Raw genomic sequence first — 24,039 nt, 5'->3', positions numbered from 1 at the left:
GTCACTTCCGCCCCGCCGTGGCCGAAACTGACACAAAGTAGCGGGCCGAGGCCCCGGGGGGAGCGGGGCCGCAGCTGGGGGGGGCGGGAGCCCGCGGGGAGCCGAGTCGAGCGCCCCCCGTCCCAGCCCCCGGCATGGGCAGGACGGGGCCGCCGGGGCGGGCGCCGAGCGCCGAGCGCTGAGGTGAGGCGAGGCGAGGGGAGGCGAGGCGGGGGCAGCCGGGGAGCGGGGCCGGGAGATGCGGCCGCGGGCCGGAGAGACCCTGGTATCGGGAGCTGCGGGGATCCGCGGCGGGCAGTGGGCGACGAAGGAAAGGGGGGTGTCTGGGGGAGCCGGGAGGCTGTGGGCAGGGTGGGCGGAGAGGGTGCCCGCGGGGCGCGTGGAGAGCCGAGGCGAGGTTTCTGCAGCAGGGACGGAGGGGTGGCCGCCTGGGGGATTGTGTGCGTGAGAGCGGGAGTCCGGGTCCCCGGGGGCCGGGAGCCCGCAGGAGGGAGCGTGGGGCAGGCAGGCGCTGTGCCAGAGGAAAACCAGGGGGGACCAGGAGCTTTGGCAGCTCCGCGCTGTGGAGTCTTGGGTTCTGCCCATGGCCGGCGAAGGTAGCCTGGGATGGTGTTGGTTGCTTGCGCCTTGGATTCCATGTCCTCCTGTATCCCTGACCGGCCAGCCTCCGCTGAAGGAAGAAGTCTTGGTTGGAAAGGAGAAGGGGCCAGACCTAGGGGAGGAGCTGCTGTCCTCCATGGAGCACTGCCTCTTCCCGGGACTGGCTATTTTTATCCTAGATGTGGCTGCAGAGGGGGCTGGGGCTGGGGCAGGATGGCCAGGCAGGGCGACGTGGCCGATGGGCTTGACTGGTTCAGAAAACCCAGGCTGGAGGAGACTGCGAAGGAGACAGAGGGGGTCCTGGTTGCCAGGTCTCCCCCTCCCTTTCCCTTCCTGTCACTGCCGCCCCCCCCGGGGGGGGGGGTGGAGGTCTGGGGCAAGCCTGCTCTCCTCTTCCCCCGGGGTCTTAGAGGTGAAACAACTTTCCTGGTCGGTGTCCAGACTCCAGACTCCTGCTGTCAGCTCTTTCCTCGAACTCAGACCCAGGCCTCCCAGGTCCGAGTGTGGCTTGGGGCCCCCCTCCCCCTGGTGGGATGGGGTGACTTGTGATGCCTACCCCTGCATCCTCTCCTTGAACTCCTCCCTCTGCACCCCACCCTCCCATGACTCAGACTGCAGACTGGGTGGAGACCCTGGCCGGGGGCCCTGGAGGAGAGCTTGGCATCTTTCAACAAAATGTGGGTGAGGGATTTTCTTCCTGAGCCTGACACCTTGCCGGCCGTCACCGGGGAAGGGCCACACTGGAAAGGACTTCTGGCTTTTCGGTGCTGCCTGCGCTGGGGAAAGGAGAACTGGTGTGGGTGACTGGGCCGTGGCCAGAGTCTGTAATTACAGAGGCTGGGCAGACAGGCAATTAGTATCTTGGGGCTGGCCGGCTGGTGGGGTGCGCCCTGTAGACTGGAGACAGAACCAAGGTGGGGGGGGGGGGCAGAGACCGCCTTCCACTAAAAGAAAGGAGGTGACTGGCTGGCAGTTTCCTTTGGGCAGGGTTGAGGCTCTGTGACCCTGCCTTGTAGGCCAGGCCTTACAGCTCTTTAGAGGAAAGAGTACATAGGAAGGTGGAAGGGAGCAGAGCCTGCCTAAGTGATGCTGCCCCCGTGCGCACCCGGGCCATACTGCCTGGACTGGGCTTGAGGTGGGAGAGAGGAGGGGGACTCCCTGCCAGGGCTGGCCCAGAATGAGAGGAAGCCATTTGGGGACAGGCTGGCAGGAAGTGAAGGCTGCGCTCACAATGTGAGCTCCCTTGCCGGAGGTGAGAATGGAAGCCCCAGGGTGGGGGTGGGGGTGGGGGGATTGTAAGCATTTTGAGAAGGGAGGAGCCTGCCCACCCTGTTTCCTGATGTACTGCCAGGTGTTTCCTGGCTGATGTTCCCTCCACCCCACCCTTTGGGGGAAACTGTGCTTTCTAATAAGCACAGCCACAACTCTGCCACCAGGAGGGCACGTGAGAGCACCCGTCACCCCTGGGACGGATACCTTGAGCCCTGCTGACAACGGCTAGCCCCTTCTCTCTGCCCCCCACCCTAGCCTTGGCTTCTGCCTTATGGCATCTGAGGCAGAGGCATGAGGGAAGGTGGTGCCGTAGGCCCCTCTTCTCTCTTGGACCCATCAGGGCCTGGAAGAGGACAGGTGCTGGTCCGGGAGGGGCGGGGGCAGAGCTGGAGAGGGCTTTCGGAAGGAGCCTGCTGCAGGGAATGGAGGGTTACCTTCAGCTTCTTGACCTCTCGCATCTGTCACCTTCCTGCAGGGTCTCCCATGGGACTGCTGGGACCTTGCTGGGTGAGATGGCACTGTGTGCAAAAAAGCGCCCCCCAGGTAAGACAGGCAAGGAAGGGAATCCCCGAGACCATCAGAAGTGGGTGTTGGTCAATGTGGCTCAGGGAAAGGAAAGAGGGACCAGTGGTAAGGGTCCGAAGACAGAGACATTGAAACCCATCTTGGGGGAGCCTAGGAAACGGAATTCTTAAACTGGATCCCTGACCTGGGATCTCACCCCAGCCCCCCCACCCGGAAATACCTATACTTCTATCTCGGGGCACCTGCAGCTCCCACTTCCTGACCTGGGGAGCTGTGTGCTTGGCTCCCCTCCATCCTCTCGCTTCCCCGGTCCCCTCTGGTCCTCCTGGTTTTCCTGCGGGCGGGGTCGAAGGGAGGACAGCGGTCGTCCCGGACTACGCTAGCAGCTCGCTCGCCCGCAGTGGCCGGGCTGGAGGGGGCTGGGGGAGGGGGAGGCGGGGCTCGCGCGCTGCCTTTCGCCTACGCGGCGCGCTGGCGGGCGGCTGCCCTGCAGCCCGGGAGCGGGCGGGGGCGGAGCCTGGGGCGTGCGCACCGCGGCGCGGCCACTCAGCGCGCGCTGGCCTCCGCGGGGGGCGTGGGGGCGGCATCCGCGGCGGCGGCCGCGGCGCGGCTCTGCTCTCGGCGTCCCCCAGCGCGGGCGGCCGAGACGATGGCCTGGACTGCGTGTGGCGCGCGTGCCCGATGGCCGGGGCTCCCCTCTGAGCGGCCACAGCTCCTGCGCCTCCCCGGGGGCCCACCCCGTCGGCACCGCTGAGGCCGAGGACAGACAGACATTCTGCCCTCCCCCGCTTCAAGCCGGGATCATGACGGTCCCCAAGGAGATTCCCGAGAAGTGGGCCCGGGCGGGGGCGCCTCCCTCTTGGAGCCGAAAGAAGCCCTCCTGGGGGACAGGTAACGGGAGGCAGTGCCTAGCAGCTCCCTTGCGGCCGGGATTCCCCCCTTCAATTCCGTAGCCTCCCCTAACCTTCCCCAATGCTCTTTCCAGACCCGGAGAGCCTGGCTGTGAAGGCTCCAGCCCCTGCCTGCTTTCTTTGCATGATGTTTGGTGATTGCGCAGGGTCTCAGCCCGAAGGGCCCCCTCTCGGGAAGTTTCTGACAGTGAAGTGGCTTGGCTGGCAGGGACAGCGCTGTGCCCTGGTGTTATGTTACTGCAGTGTGCTCTGCAGGGGTCTTGGGAGGCCCCAGGAAGGGCCTGGGAGTGCTGCCCTTTGCCTCCGGGACGGGTGGAAGACATGTTTAGTGCCTAACCAAGTTACTGCCTGAGGTAGAGGTGACCCCGGGGGTGGGGGGGTGGCGGGTGGGCTGGGGAGCCCTTCATAGGAGCACACTTTGTTCTGAGACCTGAACTTGGCACCTGCCTTCCAGGGCCTGTGTGGGTTTCAGGATAGATGAAGTGAAATAGATGTTACTGAGTGACAGATGAGCTGTTTAGGAGAAATGTGTGCAGATGGTACAAAAAGGTGATTGAGAGCCAGCGTTTCTAATACATTTCATTCTTCCCTCCTCCATCTCTGTCTCCGTCTGCATGACCCATGTCCCTGACCCCCCCCCCCCCATCTCTTACTTGAAGATGAGCTTTGAAATAAGGTGATGTCATTGTGGGCCAGTCAGAAGCTGCTGCTGGCACCATGTGACAGGCAGAGGCTCCGGTAGGGGCACTGCACGTGGAGCTGAGATGCTGCCGCAGAGCAGCTCCGGGGCACAGTGACCCTCCAACTCGCCACCCACCTCACCCCCCAGGATGGAGGAGGGCTGTGCCTGCGCCTGGGTCTGCAGTGACCCCTGGGTGGGCCGGCGGAAGCTTTGTCTTTGGCTGTCCCTCCCTGGTTGTGAGGAAAAATGCATTGATAGCAGCAACAGAAGGGTACAGGGATTCCCCCAGCTGGGGCTCCTCCTGGGCGGTGGGGGAGAGGAACCGAGTGCACCCAGTGGGGACCTTGACAGCTGGCCGTGAGGGCAGAGAACTCTGAGGGTAGCCTGCAGCGCCCTGTGGCCAGGCTGTGGTGAGAGGTGGACTAGAGAGGAGAATTTGATGCCACCTCCGGTGTGGCGTGCACTCCTTAACACCGTATTTATTCTATGGAAAGAACCAGGGGCCCTTGGTGGAACCCCCACAGAGTGGGTGTGGGCCTGACCAGGTGTGGGTCCAGGCCTCGGTTGGCTCCTCCTGATGGCAGCATCGTTCTGTTGCAGAAGAAGAAAGGAGGGCGCGGGCTAATGACCGAGAATACAATGAGAAATTCCAGTATGCGGTGAGTGACTCCAGACCACTCCTCGGCTCCCCAGCCCGGGCGGAAGGCACGGGACATCCGAGGTCGGGGTGGAAGGCTGACTGCGGGAGGGGCGGCGGCTTCCCTGGCTGCTCTCCATCTGCTGTGCTGCTTTTTTTTCCTGCCACCACCTATCCATCAGTGAAGCAGGAGATGCTGACCCCGTGACCCTCCCTTCCCGCTCCTGTTTCTGCCTCCCAACTTAGGTTGCTGACTTTGGGGGAAGCATCAAACTGGTTTTGGGTTGAGGCTGGAGACTGCCTCATTTCTTTAAAAAAAAAATATTTATTTATTTGAAGGGCAAAGTGACAGAGAGGGGAGAGACGGAGATCAATCGATCTGCGGCCTGCTGGGTCACTCCCCAAATGCCTACAGCAGCTAGGGCTGGGCCAGGCTGAAGCCAGGAGCCAGGAACTCCATCCAGGGACTCAAGCACTTGGGCCATCACCTGCTATCTTCCCAGGCACATTAGTGGGAAGCTGCATGAGAAGTGGAGTAGCTGGGACTCGAACTGGCACACCCATAGGGGTGCAGACGTCCCAAGTGGCTGGTGGCTTAACTTGCTGGTCCCCAGTGCACACCCCCTGGAAGCTGCCTCATTATTTTCTCTCCCACTGCCACAGAGTAACTGCATCAAGACCTCCAAGTACAACATCCTTACGTTCCTGCCTGTCAACCTCTTTGAGCAGTTCCAGGAAGTCGCCAACACTTACTTCCTGTTCCTTCTCATTTTGCAGGTGAGTGACCTGTTGTAGATCCTCTGCAACTCACAAAGCCAAACAAAGCCCAGCAAGAGGAAGGTCTAGGGGGAAGGAGGCAGGGGGTGGGGCCTCAGAAGCATGCTCCTCTTTCCTCTTTGCAGTTGATCCCACAGATCTCTTCCCTGTCCTGGTTCACCACCATTGTGCCTTTGGTTCTTGTCCTCACCATCACAGCTGTTAAAGATGCCACTGATGACTATGTGAGTTGTTTTCATTCTTCTACCTGTTCCCCACTGCACACCCTGCATCCCTCCCCACAACGTAGAGCCACCTGCACCCAACAGAATTCCTTGGTGACCTTGGCACCCTATACCTTCTGCAGCCAGATCCATGCCGTCTCCTAGAGGCTGTATGGGGAGGGAGTCAGGAAGGGAAGTGATGTGTGAATGGGTTTGTATAGGCATTACCCAGCATGCACTGAGGCTCACAGGTGGTCCCGTTTTCTTGGAGCAGGAGAAGGTGCCTTACCTTTCTCAGTTCTCTTTTCAGTTCCGCCACAAGAGTGACAACCAGGTGAATAACCGGCAGTCTCAGGTGCTGATCAATGGAATGTGAGTCCTGTCGGAGACCGGGGCCCTGGGGAGGACGGGGTCCCCCGAGAACCTCTCCAGCCACTGACAGCCTCGTCCTGTCTTCTCCTTGCTCAGCCTCCAACAGGAGCAGTGGATGAATGTCCGTGTTGGTGATATTATCAAGCTAGAAAATAACCAGTTTGTGGCGGTAAGGGACGAGGCACCCTTCCAGGCCTACCGGGTCTCTTCCTCTTCTTGAGCAGACAGGGAGTGAATGCTGATTTACTGATTTCCACCCGTGGAAGGAAGGAAGTTGTCTTGAGTGGGGGACTTCAGTGCCATGTGAACGTGTTGGGGACTGGCCATTCTTGCACTTGGTGCTGAGCAAACCGAGGCTCCCCGGTGGAAAGAGTGAAGATCAAAGAGTCCGTTGCGGGTGGAGGTTTGGTTTCCGTGCTTCTCATTAGGTTCTCCCCGCAGGCGGATCTCCTCCTCCTCTCCAGCAGTGAGCCTCACGGGCTGTGTTACATCGAGACAGCAGAACTAGATGGGTAAGTGGCATGCCCGAGTGTCAGTGCTCTCCTTCTGCCCCCTTAGGTGTAAAAAGATTGTTTTTGAGAGAGTTCCCAGGTCTGGACTCTGGGGCCTTTTGGAAAATTTAGGAGTAAGAAAAGTTTTGGATGTGTAGAAGTACGCCACCACCCCTTTCCCCCAGCCCCTGTGTTTGCTGGGCTAAGCGGTGGGTGCTCCCCGGTCAGGTGGCCCTAGCTGGACTCTGGCGGGTGGGAGAGAGCCGGGACTCAGGAGACTGTCTTTCCAGAGAGACCAACATGAAGGTGCGTCAGGCAGTCCCCGTCACCTCGGAGCTGGGCGACATCAGTAAGCTTGCCAAGTTTGATGGTGAGTTGTCGCAGAGAGGTAGCCTTCAGGGGTGGAGGGGGGTTGGCTTTGGCATTTCAGTTTGTCTTTCCTTGTTGCTGGGCTGTGCAGCTCCCTGGGCTTTTTTGGGAGTGTCAGGTGGCTGCCGTTGCTTTGAGTGGATGGTCATTTCAAGGGGACCTCACAGCTGAAGGCCCCTCCCTTGCTGTGTGTGTCGAGAGGCGGTCAGCGTCTTCATTTTGCGTGTTAGCTCAGAATAGGATATGCGCTCCTCCAAACAAGACAAACTGCAGAGCGTGGGAAACGTTAATATCCTGGTCCCCGTTCTCCCGCTCCTTAGGCGGCCACCTTAACCGACATATCCATTCATACTTTTCATACACGTTTATATAAATATGATTGAGTGCAATCACACTATACCTAAATCTACTGTGTAAAGGAAGCTACCCGGCCCTTTTTAATAACTACGTGACATTTCATAAACTCGGTGTTGCATAATTTATTCACTGACTGTTCAGTTGTTTCTAGTCTTTTGCTGTCCAAATAACACTTTGATAAAACTTGTGTGACTGTTGATAAAGCTGGTGTGTGCTATTATTTCTGCAGAGTGGAGTCCCGAGGTGGGGTGGGGTTACTGGGTCCAGGGATACTTGTACTTTTGATATTAGTTCATGCTGCCTCATTGTTGTCCTGCAAAGCTGTGTCAGCTCACAGTGCCACCAGCGGTGTGTGGATGGGCTTCCATCTCCCTTTGTTCTTTCTCTTGGTTTTGCCATCTTGAGGTCAAGCCGTAGACCGAAGCTTGCTCAGTGACTCTCTTGTTTTCCCTCCAGGCGAGGTGATCTGTGAACCCCCCAACAATAAGCTGGACAAATTCAGCGGCACCCTCTATTGGAAGGACAGCAAGCTGCCCCTGAGCAACCAGCACATGCTGCTGCGGGGCTGCGTGCTGCGCAACACCGAGTGGTGCTTCGGCCTGGTCATCTTCGCAGGTGACGACGGGGAGGGTTGCTGCTCGGCCTCCCTCTGCCGCGGGCCGTGAGGCGGGGTGGGTCGGTAGAATGCGGAAGGTAGGAAGCTTCTGGCCCTGAATCCGGGCCTTTTGCCCAGTCCGCATCTCCGTTCGACCCTGATGTCCTCCAGTCTGGGGATCCGGGCAGAAGCCCAGGGGCGGGTGTGTTACTTAGCTCTCATAGCCCTTTCCTTCTTTTCTAGGTCCAGACACTAAGCTGATGCAGAACAGTGGCAGGACAAAGTTCAAGAGAACAAGTATTGACCGCCTGATGAATACACTGGTGCTCTGGGTAGGGGCTCTCATATTTGACTCCCAGCCCTTGCCCTCTGGTTCTCCCTGGGTGGCGCCCTTTGCACCCATCTCTCCTCCCTGGCTGGCAGGCAGGCAGGCTTTGGGTTTGGCTCTGAAGCCACTGGAAGGTTCGCTCCTCAAAGGCAGTGTTTATTTCAGGCTCCTTTTAGACTTGGGAGATGTTATTTTAAAAACCTTAGGAACGTGCATGAATCAACAACTTAAAGAAACTAAAACAAATCATCCCTTCTCTGGACTGCAGTTACAGTGGTGACTTAGTGCAGCATGTGACCTTCTGTTTGCTTTTGCCAAGACAAGGAGCCCTTCATGGGATTGAAGAGGGAATTGAAAGAAAAATCTCCATTTGGAAGATGGTTCGCAGGGTCTTTGCCCCCAACTTCTAAGAAGGAAGGATCCCAGAGGGAACAGTTCTGTGTTAGTTTATGGCAGCTCCTGAATCTGTCCCTTGTTCAGCTGGAGATCTGAGCACTTTGTCGGGCTCCCCTCCCCTTCCTGTACCCCCGCTGCCTGCCCCCCTACATTACCAACATGCAAAGGCTGGAGCCAGCCTCTTTGAGACGTAGCGTAGGCCCTGCTTTTAAAGGTGTGTAGAAACCTAGCCTGGGCCAGGGGTTAGGTTTAGTGTGCAGATGCTCACGTTGCCCCCTAGTGGTCCATGGGTACCAGGCTGCTCTGCTTTGTTCCCAAGCCTCAGTGGTAGAGGCAGCATTGGAAATAGATGTCAGGAATTAGACCATGGGCTCAATATTTTTCTTTCAATCACCAAGACTTTAGTTTCTGATGTTTAAAAGTGTTTTTTTTTTTTTTTTTTTTGATTGCTTGTTTGAATGATCGAGAGACACAAAAAGAGACAGATTTCCATTCACCAGTTCATTCCCAAACTGCCTCCAACAGCCAGAGCTGGGCCAGGCCAAGGCTGGGAGCCAGGAACTCAGTTTGAGTCTCCCACATGGGTGACAGGGGCCCAAGTACTCAGACGTCTTCTGCCGCCTTCCCAGGGTTTACATTAGCAGGAAGCTGCTTGGGAAGCAGGACCTGGCCTCAAACTAGGCACTCCGATGTGGGACGTGGGCATCCCAGTGGTATTTTAACTGTTGTACCAGACGTACCAAATGCCTGTCCCATGTGACTTCTGACTAATCAAGAAATCTGTATTTATGAAGATGTGGTTTGTTTCCCTGGTTAGCAAAAGAGAGGAAAGGCGGGCATTTGACACAGTGGTTCAGACACCACACACAGCATCCCATATCGGGGTACCTGGGTTCCAGTCCTGGCTCTGCTTCTGATTCAGCTTCCTGCTGAGATGCACCCGAGGCGGCAGCAGGTGATGGCTCAAGTACTTGGGTCCCTGCTTCTCACAGGGGAGAAATGAATTGAATTGCTGTCTCCTGGCCTCAGCCTGGCCCAGCTGCAGCTGTTGGAGGCATCTGGGGAGTGAACCAGCAGATGGAAGATCTCACTGCCTCTCAAATAAATAAGTAAAAAGTTATTAAAAAGTTTAAAAAGAGGACAGTGTGTTTGAGATCATGACGAATATAGTAACTTGGCTTCTTTGTTGGCTTGTGGAGGCTCAGCTCAGGTGAGTGGATACTTTGTAGTAGACTTCCTCCTTCTGTTGACCGTGGCTCACTGCAACTCCTACTACCTCAGGAGATTCCTGGGAGTTCCAGGATGCCAGGCTGATAGCTGCCAGCTCTTTGATTGTCCCCGTTACACAAATGAGAAGGCGTGGAGAGAGAAGGCCACGTGGCTGTCAGTGGCCCACGGGAACCTGTCGCTAGTTCTGGGTGCTTTCGGTAGAGCGCGCTGCCAGCTTAAAGATGCCTGTGCCTTTAAGGACTCAGGACTTGAGTAGTGACTGCCTTTAGGATGCACTTGGTTTTGAGGGCCTGCGGAGTGTCAGCCAAGCCTCTGCCTCTCGTTCTTCCCCAGATTTTTGGCTTCCTGGTCTGCATGGGGGTGATCCTAGCCATTGGCAATGCCATCTGGGAGCACGAGGTCGGGATGCGCTTCCAGGTCTACCTGCCCTGGGACGAGGCAGTGGACAGTGCCTTCTTCTCCGGCTTCCTCTCCTTCTGGTCCTACATCATCATCCTCAACACCGTCGTGCCCATTTCACTCTATGTCAGGTACGTGCTCTCCCCCCTGGGGTCTCTGCAGAGAGCCCGGCTGCTTCCTTGGAAAGCTCTTTTCTCCGAAGGTGAAATCCTGGAGAAGAAACGTGGGGTCCTCCTCTTTCTGTGCGGTGAACATCTTACGTTCTCTGTTATCTGTGCGCACAGCAAGGTTGTTACCGCGGGTTCCTGGCACTTTGGATTGTATCAGAGCAAAAACCACATTTATTTATTCAGCGCGCATTTATTGCATACCCTGTGTTTGCACACGTGTGTGTGCAGATGAGTGTGCTCAGTGTCACGGCACAGAGGTGAATGGGGCTTCTTTCCCCTGGGAGCTTGTCTAGCAGAGGAAGAAAAAGCTAAACGTGTCATAAAGCCGGAGCAAGTACTGTGGAAGGCATCCTACTTAGAGTCTTCTGTGCGTCACCAGGGAATGCAGAGATGTGTCAGGTGGCCTCTGCCTTTGAAAGCAGCAGGCCAATGGTGGGGTGGGTAGGAGAAGTGTCACGGTTCCACGCAGGAGGCGCCAGCTGCCCTGGGGGCTGGGACTGCCCTGCTCCTGTGCAGGTCATCAGGGCATGTGTTAAAGAGGCAGCCGCTGCACTGGGCTTTGAGTGCCGGCTTGGAGAGGGAAGGTGGAGCCGGACACAGAGGGCTGGGAACGAAGGCTTGAAGACGGAACTGAGGAATGGCGTGGGAGACGGTGGGGCAGGAGCGTGGACTGTGAGTGAGGGGCTCCGGGAGATAGGACTAGAAAAGTAAGCTAGCCCCTGACTGGGGAGGGTCTTGAATCTTTGCCTGTTGACTTTATGCATACTAAACTGTTAGAAGATTTTGGAGAAAAAAAAAAATCTAAAGAATCTGTTCTCAAAATGCATTCTAAAGGAATCTAAAGGGTGCTTCAGGCACTGTTGGCCATCAGTGCAGCCTGAATTGGGGTCAAGGAGATGGGCTGTTGGCGGCAAAGAGGACGTGAGCAGGGACTGGCCAGTGAGGGCTGCAGGGAGGCGGGGATGCAGGAGGCTGACGGGGGTCGAGGGTCGGAAGGAAGAAAGAAACTCACCCATTCAGTGCTTTGCACTTGTGATAAGGGAGCCTCCAGCCTTTTTTTTTTTTTTTTTGTAAACATTTATTTATGTATTTGAAAGGCAGAATGATACAGACAGAGAGAAATAACTTCTCTTTGCTGGTTCATTCCCCAAATGTCTGCAATAGCAAGGTCGGGGCCAGGCTGAAGGCAGGAACCAGGAACTCCATCCTGGTCTCCCATGTGGGTAGCAGGGGCCCAAGGGCTTGGGCCATCCTCTACTGCCTTCCCAGGTAAATTAGTAGGAAGCTGCACCAGAAGCTGAGGAGCTGGGGCTTGAAGAGGTACTTCAGGTATGGGGAGTTGTCACAGGCGGTGGTCTAACCTATGCCACAGTGCCAGCCCCAGCTGGTTACATTTTTTTTTTTTAATATTTATTTATTTGAAAGGTAGAGTTACAGAGAGGCAGAGAGAGAGAGAGAGAGAGAGAGAGAGAGGTGTCTTCCATCTGCTGGTTCACTTCCCAAATGGCTGCAGCAGCCAAAGCAGTGGTGGTCCAAAGCCAGGAGCCAGGAGCTTCTTCCAGGTCTCCCACGGGGGTGCAGGGCCCAAGCACTTGGGCCATCTTCCACTGCTTTCCCGGGCCATAGCAGAGAGCGGGATCGGAAGTGCAGCAGCCAGAGCTTGAACCGGCGCCCATATGAGATGCCAGCACTGCAGGCGGCAGCTTCAGCCGCTACGCCACAGGGCCAGCCCTATCCTGTTACATTTTTAAGGAAATGCTTTATGGAGGTACTCAGAGCTCTGCCTATTGTTCATCTCTGTTCACACAGATTTCCCAAGCAATCCTTACCCCGCCCCCCAAGCGTCTGAATCTTAGTGCTGACCTCAGTGAGAAGATAAACATTTCTGAGCCGAGGGTGTGCCGAGTGGGCTTTCCCAGGGCGTCAGGAGGAGGGGCAGGGCTCTCCCAGGGCGTCAGGAGGAGGGGCAGAAGGTTCTTGGTTTAGTCCTGCCTGCTTGTTAGCCATGTGACCCCAGGCAGATCCACAGTCACTCACACGTCACAGGGTGTGTCTTCACACGTAGAGTGAGAACAGTAATACTTCTCACCTGTACAAGGAAAATGAGAATTGGATTTTAAATATTAAGTTCCTCTGCAATCAGAGTGGCAGCAGGTCTGGCACTGCCCTTGCGTCTCCAGGTCATTGCTGTTGAAACATTCTCTTGCCTGCAGCCTCACTCTGTTTTCCCACCTCTGGCTTTGCTGTCCACATTTTGTGCCTAAGGTCACTCGAAGCCCTTGGTCACTGCCCAAGAAAGTTTTCTTTCTGAGTCTGGTCAGGTGACAGTGTGTACGTCTGGGGGACGACGGGAGGGGGGACAGTAAGCTGTGTGGGAGCAGGTTGTGATTCCTTTCCCACGATCTCACTTTGCCTGGTGGTGGCGGGGTCCCAACAGGAGCCCCCGGCAGGTCAAAAGCAGGGCTCTAGTTACGGCCCTATTGCTCCACTGTAAACATGGGGTCCTTTCTGGAAATGAGGTCTGTCCACGTCTCCAGGGTACTGATCAGCAGAGAGGAGTGCACGAGATGTTAAAATGTGCTGGGGTGAGGGCGCCGGATTCTGTCCCGGTTGCTCCTCTTCCAGTCCAGCTCTCTGCTGTGGCCCGGGAGTGCAGTGGAGGATGGCCCAAGTGCTTGGGCCCTGCACCCCATGGGAGACCAGGAGGAAGTATCTGGCTCCTGGCTTTGGATCGGCACAGCACACTGGCCGTAGTGGCCATTTGGGGGGTGAACCATCTCCTCTCTGTCTCTCTCTCTCACTGTCGAACTCACTGTCAAAAAAAAAAAAAAAAAAAAGTGCCGGGGTGGACGTGTGCTGTGGCAGGTAAAGCAGTGATGGCAGCAGCCCATGTGGACCCTGACTCGAATTTGGCTCCTGTGCTTCGGGTCCAGCTCCCTGCTAATGTCCTGGGGAAGCCATGGAAGACAGCCCAAGTGTTTGGGCTGCAGCCGCTTGAGGGACCCAGATGAAGCTCCTGACTCCTGGCTTCGGCCTGGTCCAGCCCTGGCCATTGCGGCCATTCAGGGAATGAACCAGTAGATGGAAAGATCTCTCTTTGTCCTCTCTCTGTAATTGTGACTTTCCAAATAAATAAATATTTAAACAAAACAAAACCTTATGCCATTATAACTTGATACAAAGGTACTTCAAAAAATTTGTGGAACATGCAATTGAAAGAGAAGATTATTTTGGTGCAAAAAATTATTTTGAAGCCCACACCCTGTTTTTCCATGATACACATTTTCCACGAACTTTTGAAGACCCCCCAGGTATCATTCCCCAGATTGTCTGGGCCCCCTTGCTCCCGGAGCCAGCACCGGCACGTGGCCTGAAGGCTGCAGAGCTGGGGTGAGGAGCCCAGGCGAGCGTGGAGGAGAGCGCTCTGCCGTCCGGGGGCAGGGAGGGTGGCTCCAGAGCCAGCCCCGGTCTTCTTCCCTGGGACGGCCCCTCCCTGAGGGCCACGGTCTTCTTCCCTGGGGCGGCCCCTCCCTGAGGGCATCTGCGTGGCCGTGGCGTGCACAGCACCCTCATTATTTCTCTCTCTTTTTTCTCTCCCCCTTCTCCCTCGCGCTTTCTCTTGTTTTTCTCTGCATGGTTTCTGTATTATTAGTCCTGAGGTAAGAACTGGCTGAGTGCCTTGTCTGCAGTCCCTTTTCCTCCTCTGCCTGTGCTGTCTGTCCTGCCCTGGCCCTGTGTACCTTTCTGTCTAGAGCGTCAGCAGGGGTCGGGGCCGGGGCCGGGGCCAGGGCCGGGGCGGGGAGTTCCCTTGCTGGCCGGCCGTAGGACGCCGGCTCCACCTGCAGGCTCTCCTTGCCCTTTCCTGCCCAGGTGCCTGTGCCCAGGTGTCTTCTCCAGTCTCGTTTCTCCCCAGGCCGCAGGCCTGCAGCAAAGGCCCCTGTAGGTGGGGCACCTCCTCCCCTTCTTGCCCCAAGCGTCGCCTGCTTTCCCCCCTGTGCAGCGTGGAGGTCATCCGCCTGGGCCACAGCTACTTCATCAACTGGGACAAGAAGATGTTCTGCACGCAGAAGCGGACGCCTGCCGAAGCCCGCACCACCACGCTGAGCGAGGAGCTGGGCCAGGTGGAGTACGTCTTCTCCGACAAGACAGGCACCCTCACCCAGAACATCATGGTCTTCAACAAGTGCTCCATCGGCGGCCGCAGCTACGGTAGGGCCGGGCCTCCCCTGGGAGGGGGTGGGACCGGGAGCCCCGCAGCTCTCTGACGTTGCTTGTCCTTCTTTCCTACTTGGGCCTGAGGAGCCCTGAAAGGGTCCTTCCTGTATCCCGTGTCGGGAAGCAGATACTGAGCCCTCGGCCTGGTCTCGGCTCTAGGCAGTCGGGGAGCTCCTTGACTGTCTGAAGTGAAGCCCAAGACGCTGGCCTCTGGGCATCCTGGCCAGGTTGCACCTTGGCCGTCCCAGTGGAGTGCTAGACTCTCCCCAGGCTGCCGCTCGGGGCCTTCGTGAGTCTGGAATGTGACCATGCTCTTTGCAGTGTGGCCCCATTGCTGTGGCCTTGCGGCTGAGCTGCTGGGATGGCTCGGGACAGGGTGTGCGGGGTCTGACTTTTGGGCACTGTGACCCCTGGTAACTGCTTTTCGCACTAACCTGGACCTTGAGGTCAGTTGTAAGGCTTGGTCTGCTGTGTGGGCCTAACGGGTGGCGGGCACCCAGGGAGGCCCACTGGGCGGTGGGCACCGTGACCCTGTCGTGGCCACTGGGCGGTGGGCACCGTGACCCTGTCATGGCCAGGGTTCTGGATCCAGGGTGCCTGTTGCCCCCTGTCTGCAGGTCGGCAGTGTGAATGGGGGTGGCATCCGCTTGTCTGTTGGGGTTGGTTGAGGATTCCGGGCGCTTGCACTGGGGATTCTGTAATGGGTGCTTTTCCCTGCTGCTGTAGAGACCACCAGCTCTGACATGGCTTCTTCTGTCCTGGCTGTGTGTAGGTGACGTGTTCGACGTCCTGGGACACAAAGCTGAGCTGGGAGAGGTAGGAGCCTGTCTCCATAACTGTCCCTTGTGCCAGCTAAACCTGCCCTGTGTGCCTGACCGGAAGCAGTTGCCATGATTAGTGATGTGTTGTCTGGGCAGGTGTGGAAGCTGCTTGGCAGAGGTGGACAGGATACCGGGCTGTCCTCCCGAGGGCCGGGAGGGCAGCGGCACCAACCCCCACTCCCCGCCCTGGGGGGCAGCTCGGCGGCCCAGCCTTTCCTGAGCGCCTTCCTCCCCGTTCCAGAGGCCTGGGCCCGTCGACTTCTCCTTTAATCCTCTGGCTGACAAGAAGTTCTTATTTTGGGACCCCAGCCTTTTGGAGGCCGTGAAGATGGGGGACCCGCACACGCACGAGTTCTTCCGCCTCCTTTCCCTGTGTCACACTGTCATGTCGGAGGAGAAGAGTGAAGGTGCGTCGAGGGGCCGGCCACTCCCTCTTCACCCGACTCTGCCCTGTAGGGGGGCTGCAGCTCCCTGGGGGCCCGTGGCCGAGAGGGTTCCCCTTGGACCAGGCGTGTTCTTCCTCCCGACCCAGGAGAGCTGTACTACAAAGCCCAGTCCCCGGACGAGGGGGCCTTGGTCACCGCAGCCAGGAACTTTGGCTTTGTGTTCCGCTCCCGCACCCCCAAAACAATCACCGTCCACGAGATGGGCACAGCCATCACCTACCAGCTATTGGCCATCCTGGACTTCAACAACATCCGCAAGCGGATGTCGGTCATAGGTGAGGGCCGGAGTGGGTGAGGGGCGCCTGCGGACCCTTGGTGTGTTTAGGTCGTGGGTGTGTTTAGGTCTTTGCCTGCTGGATTTTTCTGGCACTTCCTCCCGCTGCCCCATTGACAGTGCGGAACCCAGAGGGGAAGATCCGACTCTACTGCAAAGGGGCCGACACTATCCTGCTCGACAGACTCCACCACTCCACCCAGGAGCTGCTCAACACCACCGCTGACCACCTGAACGTAGGTGGGGGGGCCGGGGCTGGCAGATGCCTCTGCAGCTCTCCGTGGCAGCGGGAGGGGGTGGGGGCGCGACTGTGTTCTGTTTGGTTTTTCCATATGTAAACTTCGGGGGTAAAATGCGATGTCTGATACACATGCACACGGTGGCTATTGTAGCCAGGCAGATGCACCTGTGTGCTGTCTCACCTAGTGACGTGTGTGTGTGTGTGTGTGTGTGTGTGTGTGTGTGTAGGGATGGAATCCCTGAAACCTACTCTCGGCATTAATGGTCCTCCAGCTGTCCGTTAGCTCGGGTGTGACTGCTGACTCTGCCCCCAGGAGTACGCAGGGGAAGGGCTCAGGACCCTGGTACTGGCCTACAAGGACCTGGATGAAGAGTACTATGAGGAGTGGGCCGAGAGACGGCTGCAGGCCAGCCTGGCCCAGGACAGCCGGGAGGACAGGCTGGCCAGCGTCTACGAGGAGGTGGAGAGTGACATGATGGTACGGGCTGCCACACAGGCTGTGGGCGGGTGGGCGGGGCTCGTGCCTGCTCCTCTGGTGCCAGGGACCCTTGTGGTGTTTTCAGTTGCTGGGCGCAACGGCCATTGAGGACAAGCTGCAGCAGGGAGTACCCGAGACCATCGCCCTCCTGACGCTGGCCAACATCAAGATCTGGGTCCTAACCGGAGACAAACAAGGTGAGACTCAGTGGGGCAGAGCTGCCCCCGGACGCCAGCCCTGTTGGGCCTTGCACGGAGCCTCGGCCGTGGGGAGGAGAGTGCTGACCTTGTCAGGTGCCTGTCCATAGCTCCTGCGTTCTCTTGGTAGAGACGGCCGTGAACATTGGCTACTCCTGCAAGATGCTGACGGACGACATGACCGAGGTGTTCATAGTCACGGGCCACACCGTCCTGGAGGTGCGGGAGGAGCTCAGGTGAGCAGGAGGCTGAGGCTGAGGGCAGGGGCTCTGCACTCCCCGTGGGGGCTCCTGGACCCTGTTGAGGCTTGGATCTGTGCTTGGATCCCGGCTGCTGTCCTGGAAGACTGCTACTGTTTCATTGCCACGTCCTCAGGAAAGCCCGGGAGAAGATGGTGGACTCCCGCACTGTAGGCAACGGCTTCACCTACCAGGAAAAGCTTTCTTCTTCCAAGCTCACTTCAGTCCTGGAAGCCGTGGCTGGCGAGTACGCCCTGGTCATCAATGGCCACAGCCTGGTAAGCGTCTCCATTGGCTGCTGGGGCAGCGTCCTTCCGGAGGGCACTGTCTCCATGCGCTCTTGGATCTTACCTTGTCCTCGGTGCCCTCGGCTTCAGAGGGAGCTGTGGTCCTTGAGGGGACCGAGAGGAGCTGAGTCTCCAGAGGTCTCCCAGGAAGACTGTGGCGCTCAGGTCCCTGTGTTCCAGGCCCACGCACTGGAGGCAGACATGGAGCTGGAGTTCCTGGAGACAGCGTGTGCCTGCAAAGCCGTCATCTGCTGCCGGGTGACCCCCCTGCAGAAGGCGCAGGTGGTGGAGCTGGTGAAGAAGTACAAGAAGGCCGTGACACTGGCCATTGGGGATGGAGCCAATGACGTCAGCATGATCAAAAGTGAGTGTGGACTGTGCAAGCGTCTGGGCTCCCACCGAGGTCTCGGGTCCCGGAGTGGTGGCAGAAGGGGCTGGAACTCGGAATCTCAAGTGTGCAGCCGTCTTCACTCTCTTGTCCCCTCTTGTCTCTGCAGCGGCTCACATCGGTGTGGGCATCAGTGGGCAGGAGGGCATCCAGGCCGTCCTGGCCTCCGATTACTCCTTCTCGCAGTTCAAGTTCCTGCAGCGCCTCCTGCTGGTGCACGGGCGGTGGTCCTACCTGCGCATGTGCAAGTTCCTCTGTTATTTCTTCTACAAGAACTTTGCTTTCACCATGGTCCACTTCTGGTTTGGCTTCTTCTGTGGCTTCTCAGCTCAGGTAGTCGGCGTTCCAAGTCCGCGGTGTTACGTGTCTGTAGACTCCTTAAGGGTTGTGGGTGTATCTGCCCCGTTCCCCACTTCAGTCTGCCACAGCCCAGCAGCTGTCTGGTGTATGATTTGAAAAAATGCTGTTGTGGGCGTAGAGAAAGGAGCTCCAGACAGTCCCGTAGGGCCCCTGTATGTCACAGAAACTGTCGTCCTGTGCTGATTGACAGCCAAGAAAGAAGCAAGCGTGCATGCTCATTTCTGATTGGTCCCTGTTCTCTTCCAGACCGTCTACGACCAGTATTTCATCACCTTATATAACATCGTGTACACCTCCCTCCCAGTCCTGGCCATGGGGGTCTTTGATCAGGTATGGGGGAGTTCGGTGGCTCAGCGGGAAGGGAAGGCACTGTTGTGACGCCATGCGGTGGCAAAGGCTTGGGAAAGGAGGAGGCTGGGCCAGGGTATGTCCTTGACCATCATGAGCTAAAACTACAGCTTTTGCGGCCTTCTGTGCTGTCCGGCCCTCGCCCCAGGATGTCCCTGAGCAGCGGAGCATGGAGTACCCTAAGCTGTACGAGCCTGGTCAGCTGAACCTGCTCTTCAACAAGCGGGAGTTCTTCATCTGCATCGCCCAGGGCATCTACACCTCCGTGCTTATGTTCTTTATCCCCTATGGGGTGTTTGCCGAGGCCACGCGGGACGATGGCACACAGCTGGCCGACTACCAGTCTTTCGCAGTCACCGTGGCCACGTCGCTGGTCATCGTGGTCAGCGTGCAGGTATGAAGCTGGCCGTCCCTACAGCCGCTCTAGGCACCACACTCCTGTCTCTTGGAGGGCGGAGGGGCTGTGAGGGGTGCTCCTGCCTATGACGACTCCTTTTTGTAGATTGGGCTGGATACAGGCTACTGGACGGCCATCAACCACTTCTTCATCTGGGGCAGCCTCGCTGTCTACTTTGCTATCCTCTTTGCCATGCACAGCAATGGGCTGTTTGACATGTTCCCGAACCAGTTCCGGTTTGTGGGTGAGTCCCCGTCTGCCTCTCGGATTAATGAGGAGCCACAGCTGTTCTGGGACCAACAGGGTATCGGCCGGTCTGCACAGTAGGGACCCCTCACTCAGTGCTCTTTGTGTGTCGGGTCCCCTGCGGGTGCTGTGGAGATGGCAAGGTGTGTCTGACCCAGGCCCTGCCATGTCTGTGGACGTGAAGAAGAGCATGCCAGGCCGTGGGAGGGCAGGGCTGAAGGAGAGCACGGGTGGTGGGTGTCAGCGTCGGGTCACCTCCAGAGGTGGCGGCTCTGGGGGCTGGGGCAGGGGAGGCTCCAAGTCACTGGCTGTGTCTGGGGATCAGAGTGCACCAGCGAGGGTGGGGCGAGAACCCCTGTTGAGGATCAGTGGGAGACGGGCTTCCAGGGGCACTTGGAAGTCTCAGAATGCCAGACCGCCAGGTTTGCATTGGACTGGCTAGGAGTATTTAGTTGGAGGAAAAAGGGGAACAACATCAAAAGATTACTATATATATTTTTTTTTGTTTTGTTTTTAAAGATTTACGTATTTAGGCGGGCGCCGCGGCTCACTAGGCTAATCCTCCACCTAGCGGCACCGGTTCTAGTCCAGGTCGGGGCGCTGGATTCTTTCCCGGTTGCTCCTCTTCCAGGCCAGCTCTCTGCTGTGGCCCAGGAGTGCAGTGGAGGATGGCCAAGGTCCTTGGCCCCTGCACCCCATGGGAGACCAGGAGAAGCACCTGGCTCCTGCCTTCGGATCAGCGTGGTGCACCGGCCACAGCGCGCCAGCCGTGGTGGCCATTGTAGGGTGAACCAACGGCAAAGGAAGACCTTTCTCTCTGTCTCTCTCACTATCCACTCTGCCTGTAAAAAAAAAAAAAGAAAAGAAAAGAAAAGAAAAAAAAAGATTTATGTATTTATTTGAAAGGCAGAGTTACACACACAGAGAGAGAGAGAGGTCTTCCACCTGCTGGTTCACTCCCTAAATGGCTGCAAGAGCCAGAGCTTTGCCGATCCAAAGCCAGGAGCCCAGAGCTTCCTCCTGGCCTCCCGCGTGGATGCAGGGGTCCAAGGACTTGGGCCATCTTCTACTGCTTTCCCAAGCCACGGCAGTGAGCTGATCAGAAGTGGAGCAGCCAGGACTGGAACCAGAGCCCACATGGGATGCCGGCACTGCAGGCAGCAGCTTTACCTGCTGTGCCACAGCTCCTGCTATAGAAAGATGGAACTGATAGTGTTGGCCAGCAGGAACCTTCTGTAGTCACCAAGCACAAGGCTGCTGAGCCCTGGTGCCGGAGTGGCTGTAGTGGTGTCAGAGAGAGGCTGGGTGGGAGGTCCTGCCTCAGTTGCTTCAGATCTGTTTGCCTGTGCAGCCGGTCAACATCCTGTCAGCATTCACTATATGCGAGAGAGACAGAGGACCTGCAAGTAAACAGATAACAGTGCCTGGAACTAATGAGTCCTGTACAGACCGTCAGGCAGGGTAGAGAGTGACAGAGTAGTTGGCCAAGCCTCTTGGGGAAGGGATATTAGAAAACCTGAATAAGGGGCAAAGGAGCAGGCTACGTGGCTCCACACGGAGGCCTCTGCAGCCGCGGGCCTGGGGAGGAGTGGAGGAAGGGAGGCGCTAGGTCGGGGGAGGGGTGGTGAAAATCTATCCAGACACTTAGAGCCCTCCCAGGGCAAAGTGAGCACTTTGAGTTGTAATCTCCATGTGACAGGAAACATTGGAGGGCCGTGATCGGGGAGTGTCGTCTATTGATGCGTGTTCTTAAAGGATGACTTTGTCCTAGGGGACAAAGGTGGGGGCGCCCATCTAGGAGGCTGTGACAGCAACACAGAGGAGGATGAGGGCGGCCTGGAATGCCGAGAACGGTGGTTGCAGGCCGTCAGTGTTTCGGACCCGAGGGGGAGAGGAAGGCTCCCGATAGACAGCCCAGTGTTCTGTGCGAGCGGCTGAGGGAGTGGTAGCATTTCCTAGCTGGGAAGATGAGAGCAGATTCGAGTGGAGGAGCCATGTTCAGCCAGGCACGTGGGGTTGAGGTGCCTGTTCGGTGTTCCACCGGGATGTCCAGTAGCCGGCTCTCGGAGGAGTGGGGCTGGGGTTTGGGGGCAGAGTGTGGAACTGGAGTCAAGCGTGGAGGTGAGATGGTTAGAGGGCAGGCAGGGAGAGGGAAGGTGGAGACAGCTGGAGTTTGGAGATCGGAGAAGTGGAGCTGCCAGAGATCGAAACCCCCAAGTCAGGAGGCTGCCCTGGCATCTGCTCCATGACTTCTGAGGCCGCTGCCTTCTGTCCACCCCCAGGAAATGCCCAGAACACCCTGGCACAGCCCACGGTGTGGCTGACCATCGCGCTCACCACTGTCGTCTGCGTCATGCCCGTGGTCGCCTTCCGATTCCTCAGGCTCAGCCTGAAGCCGGACCTCTCTGACACGGTGAGGGGCCAGCCGCCGGCTCCACGGCAGGACCAGTGCGGCAGGGGGGCCTCTGCTTGCACCCGCGTGCAGCTGTTTCTGGCTCCTCCTTGGGCCAGACGCCTGTGTGCCCACCCTGGGTGCTGTGGGTCCCTTCCCCCTGGGGATGTCCCCTGACCGCCGGCTCCGTCCCTGTGTCCCCTCCTCCAGGTCCGCTACACCCAGCTGGTCAGGAAGAAGCAGAAAGCCCAGCATCGCTGCATGCGGCGTGTTGGCCGCACGGGGTCCCGGCGCTCCGGCTATGCCTTCTCCCACCAGGAGGGCTTCGGGGAGCTCATCATGTCTGGCAAGAACATGCGGCTCAGCTCCCTCGCGCTGTCGGGCTTCACCGCCCGCTCCAGCTCCAGCTGGATTGAGAGCCTGCGCAGGAAGAAGAGTGACAGCGCCAGCAGCCCCAGCGGTGGGACGGACAAGCCCCTCAAGGGCTAGAGGCCAGAGCTGCAGTGCCCTGAGCAGGTGACCGGAGCACGCGGGGCTGGCTGGTCTCCGAGGGGACAGTGCCGGGGAACTGCTGGTCCTCACGCCCTGTCTCTCCTCCCCGCTGGACTGTCCTGCTGGGCCCTCCAGGGTGCTGGGGCAGCCCCTGGCTGAGGCCCCTCCCACCGGCTGGGAAGGTAAGGGGCGTGGGCCCCCAGGGCAGCGCGGGGGCCGAGGCCTGGGGCCCAGGTGTGGAACCAAAACCCAAGAAAAAACTGTGAGAGATTGGGTCTGCCCTGTGCCCTTGCCCTGCCTGGGAGCCCACAGGGAGACTCACCTCCGTATTTTTTTACTCCTATTCCCCAAGAGGGGCCCTAGTGGCCCTTGTTCCTGAATTACACAAGAATGTATCATGCCGGGAAGCCAGGGGCCCGCTGGGGCCTGTGGGCCCCTCACGTGGTCCCTCTGTCCTCCATTTGTGTTTGTATCCAGTTTGTTTTTGTCTTTTATTTGGCAAGTGGAGGAGGCCTTTATGTAACTTTTATGTTGTGGTTGGTGTCTTAACTGGTGAGAAGAGGAAGCTGGCACACACTGGGGTGCCCCAGCCTGCTGGAGTGGTGGGGAAGAGCCACATCTCGGGGTGGGGGGCTCCAGCAGCTGGGGCTGTCCCAAGACAGAGGAGCTGATGAGGGGGCGGTACCTTTCAGCCGGAGGGTGTTGGGAGAGTAGAGAGGAGGGTTTGGGCCTGTCTCCTTCCTCACCTTGAGAGTCAAGTGCTACCCTCTGCCCCCAGCAACGCCCCTGCCCATGCTCCTGGACCCTGGGCTGGGGCCTGGGAAAATGGCCCTATCGGTTTCAGGGAGCCACAGCTGGGTATGAAATTTGTAGAGAACAGGTAGTTTTCTTTCATTTTAGAAATCTAGGCCCAAGTTCATTAGCAGACTCCCTCTGACCCTCCTCCCTCCTTGTCCAGCACTTTCTTGAACCTACACCCCAGGTGAGGCCGGCCTGGAGGGGAACCTGGCCTCTGTTCTCCTCTCCTGGTAAACAAGGGGCCCCGGCCCTCTGGGCCCAGCACCTGGCAGAGGCCGTAGAGCCGAGTGCTGGGTGGCCCAGGCCAGCAGCCCGCCTACTCTGCACAGGCCTCAGTGGGAGCCTTGGCCCAGCCCGTCCTCTCTCCCTCCACCACCCCTGCGAAGCTGTCCCCGGAATTAGGTGTTGGCTGGGTAGCTGCTGCCGATCAGCCTTGGGAAGAATCCTTGCCTTCGAATGCTGTGGAGCTGGGCGTGGCATGTGCAGGCCTTGAACATCTGATGCGGGGCGGTCCTGGAGCTGGAGGTGGCTGCGACGGGGTGGGGAGGGCTTTGACAGGGAAGTCCCTTTGGCCACAGTTTACAAACCCAGGATCATGTCTGTCTGTGTGTCTCTCAAGGTGAGAGTGATTTTTATACCAAAGAGGAATTTTTTTTTCATATTTGGTTTGTCTATATTATATAAATATATATATACAATTATATATATATATATTATTTTTTTGGTTCTCTCTCGTTTTTTAGGGAGGGAGGAAAGTACCAAGTTGCATTGAGCTGTAATTAAGGAACATTCTGTATAATTTATGACACATTTCTATACTTGCAAAATTATATCATTTTATGGATATAAGAGAAAAAATACCTTTTTATAAAATTCCAATTTCTGAGAAGTGTGTAATTTGTCTCTTTTCTGCTCTTTAAGCGAGACTAGGGGTTAGGAAGTCAAGACAAAGTGTCTGTCTACTGGGGTTGGGGGGTCCACCTGGGCGAGCTGGGGAGACGGGAGCCTGGCTGCTGTGCGGGCCCTCCCCAGTGGAGAGTGTTCAGCGGGTGCTGGGTGCTTAGGACCTTGACCCATTTGCTGTGCCGAGCACAGGCCACCCTCGT

General features: G+C 57.7%; 1 protein-coding gene across 3 annotated transcripts; it reads left to right on the top strand.

Annotated features, from left to right (window-relative positions):
- ATP8B2 (ATPase phospholipid transporting 8B2) lies at window positions 1-23,819 on the top strand. Of its 3 annotated transcripts, XM_051858641.2 has the most exons (29): window positions 1-183; window positions 2,348-2,415; window positions 3,193-3,288; window positions 4,591-4,649; window positions 5,291-5,404; window positions 5,530-5,628; window positions 5,918-5,979; window positions 6,076-6,148; window positions 6,421-6,491; window positions 6,761-6,840; window positions 7,653-7,811; window positions 8,035-8,123; window positions 10,079-10,275; window positions 14,315-14,523; window positions 15,302-15,345; window positions 15,592-15,757; window positions 15,883-16,071; window positions 16,191-16,306; window positions 16,625-16,789; window positions 16,875-16,986; window positions 17,117-17,222; window positions 17,362-17,503; window positions 17,693-17,876; window positions 18,010-18,233; window positions 18,507-18,590; window positions 18,757-19,002; window positions 19,111-19,249; window positions 21,534-21,664; window positions 21,854-23,819. In XM_051858641.2, the coding sequence occupies exons 2-29, from the start codon at window positions 2,385-2,387 to the stop codon at window positions 22,130-22,132; spliced, it is 3,666 nt and encodes a 1,221-aa protein (XP_051714601.1). In that variant the 5' UTR covers window positions 1-183; window positions 2,348-2,384; the 3' UTR covers window positions 22,133-23,819. The 3 variants fall into 3 exon arrangements, with proteins under 3 accessions (XP_051714601.1, XP_051714602.1, XP_051714603.1); XM_051858642.2 differs by lacking the exon at window positions 3,193-3,288 and having other exon boundaries at window positions 2-183; XM_051858643.2 differs by lacking the exons at window positions 1-183; window positions 3,193-3,288 and adding an exon at window positions 1,567-1,852.
- The last annotated feature ends 220 nt before the right edge of the window (window positions 23,820-24,039 follow it).

The sequence above is a fragment of the Oryctolagus cuniculus genome, chromosome 7 (assembly GCF_964237555.1).
Source record: "Oryctolagus cuniculus chromosome 7, mOryCun1.1, whole genome shotgun sequence".
Taxonomy (NCBI): domain Eukaryota; kingdom Metazoa; phylum Chordata; class Mammalia; order Lagomorpha; family Leporidae; genus Oryctolagus; species Oryctolagus cuniculus.
This window is presented reverse-complemented; position numbering and strand designations above follow the sequence as displayed.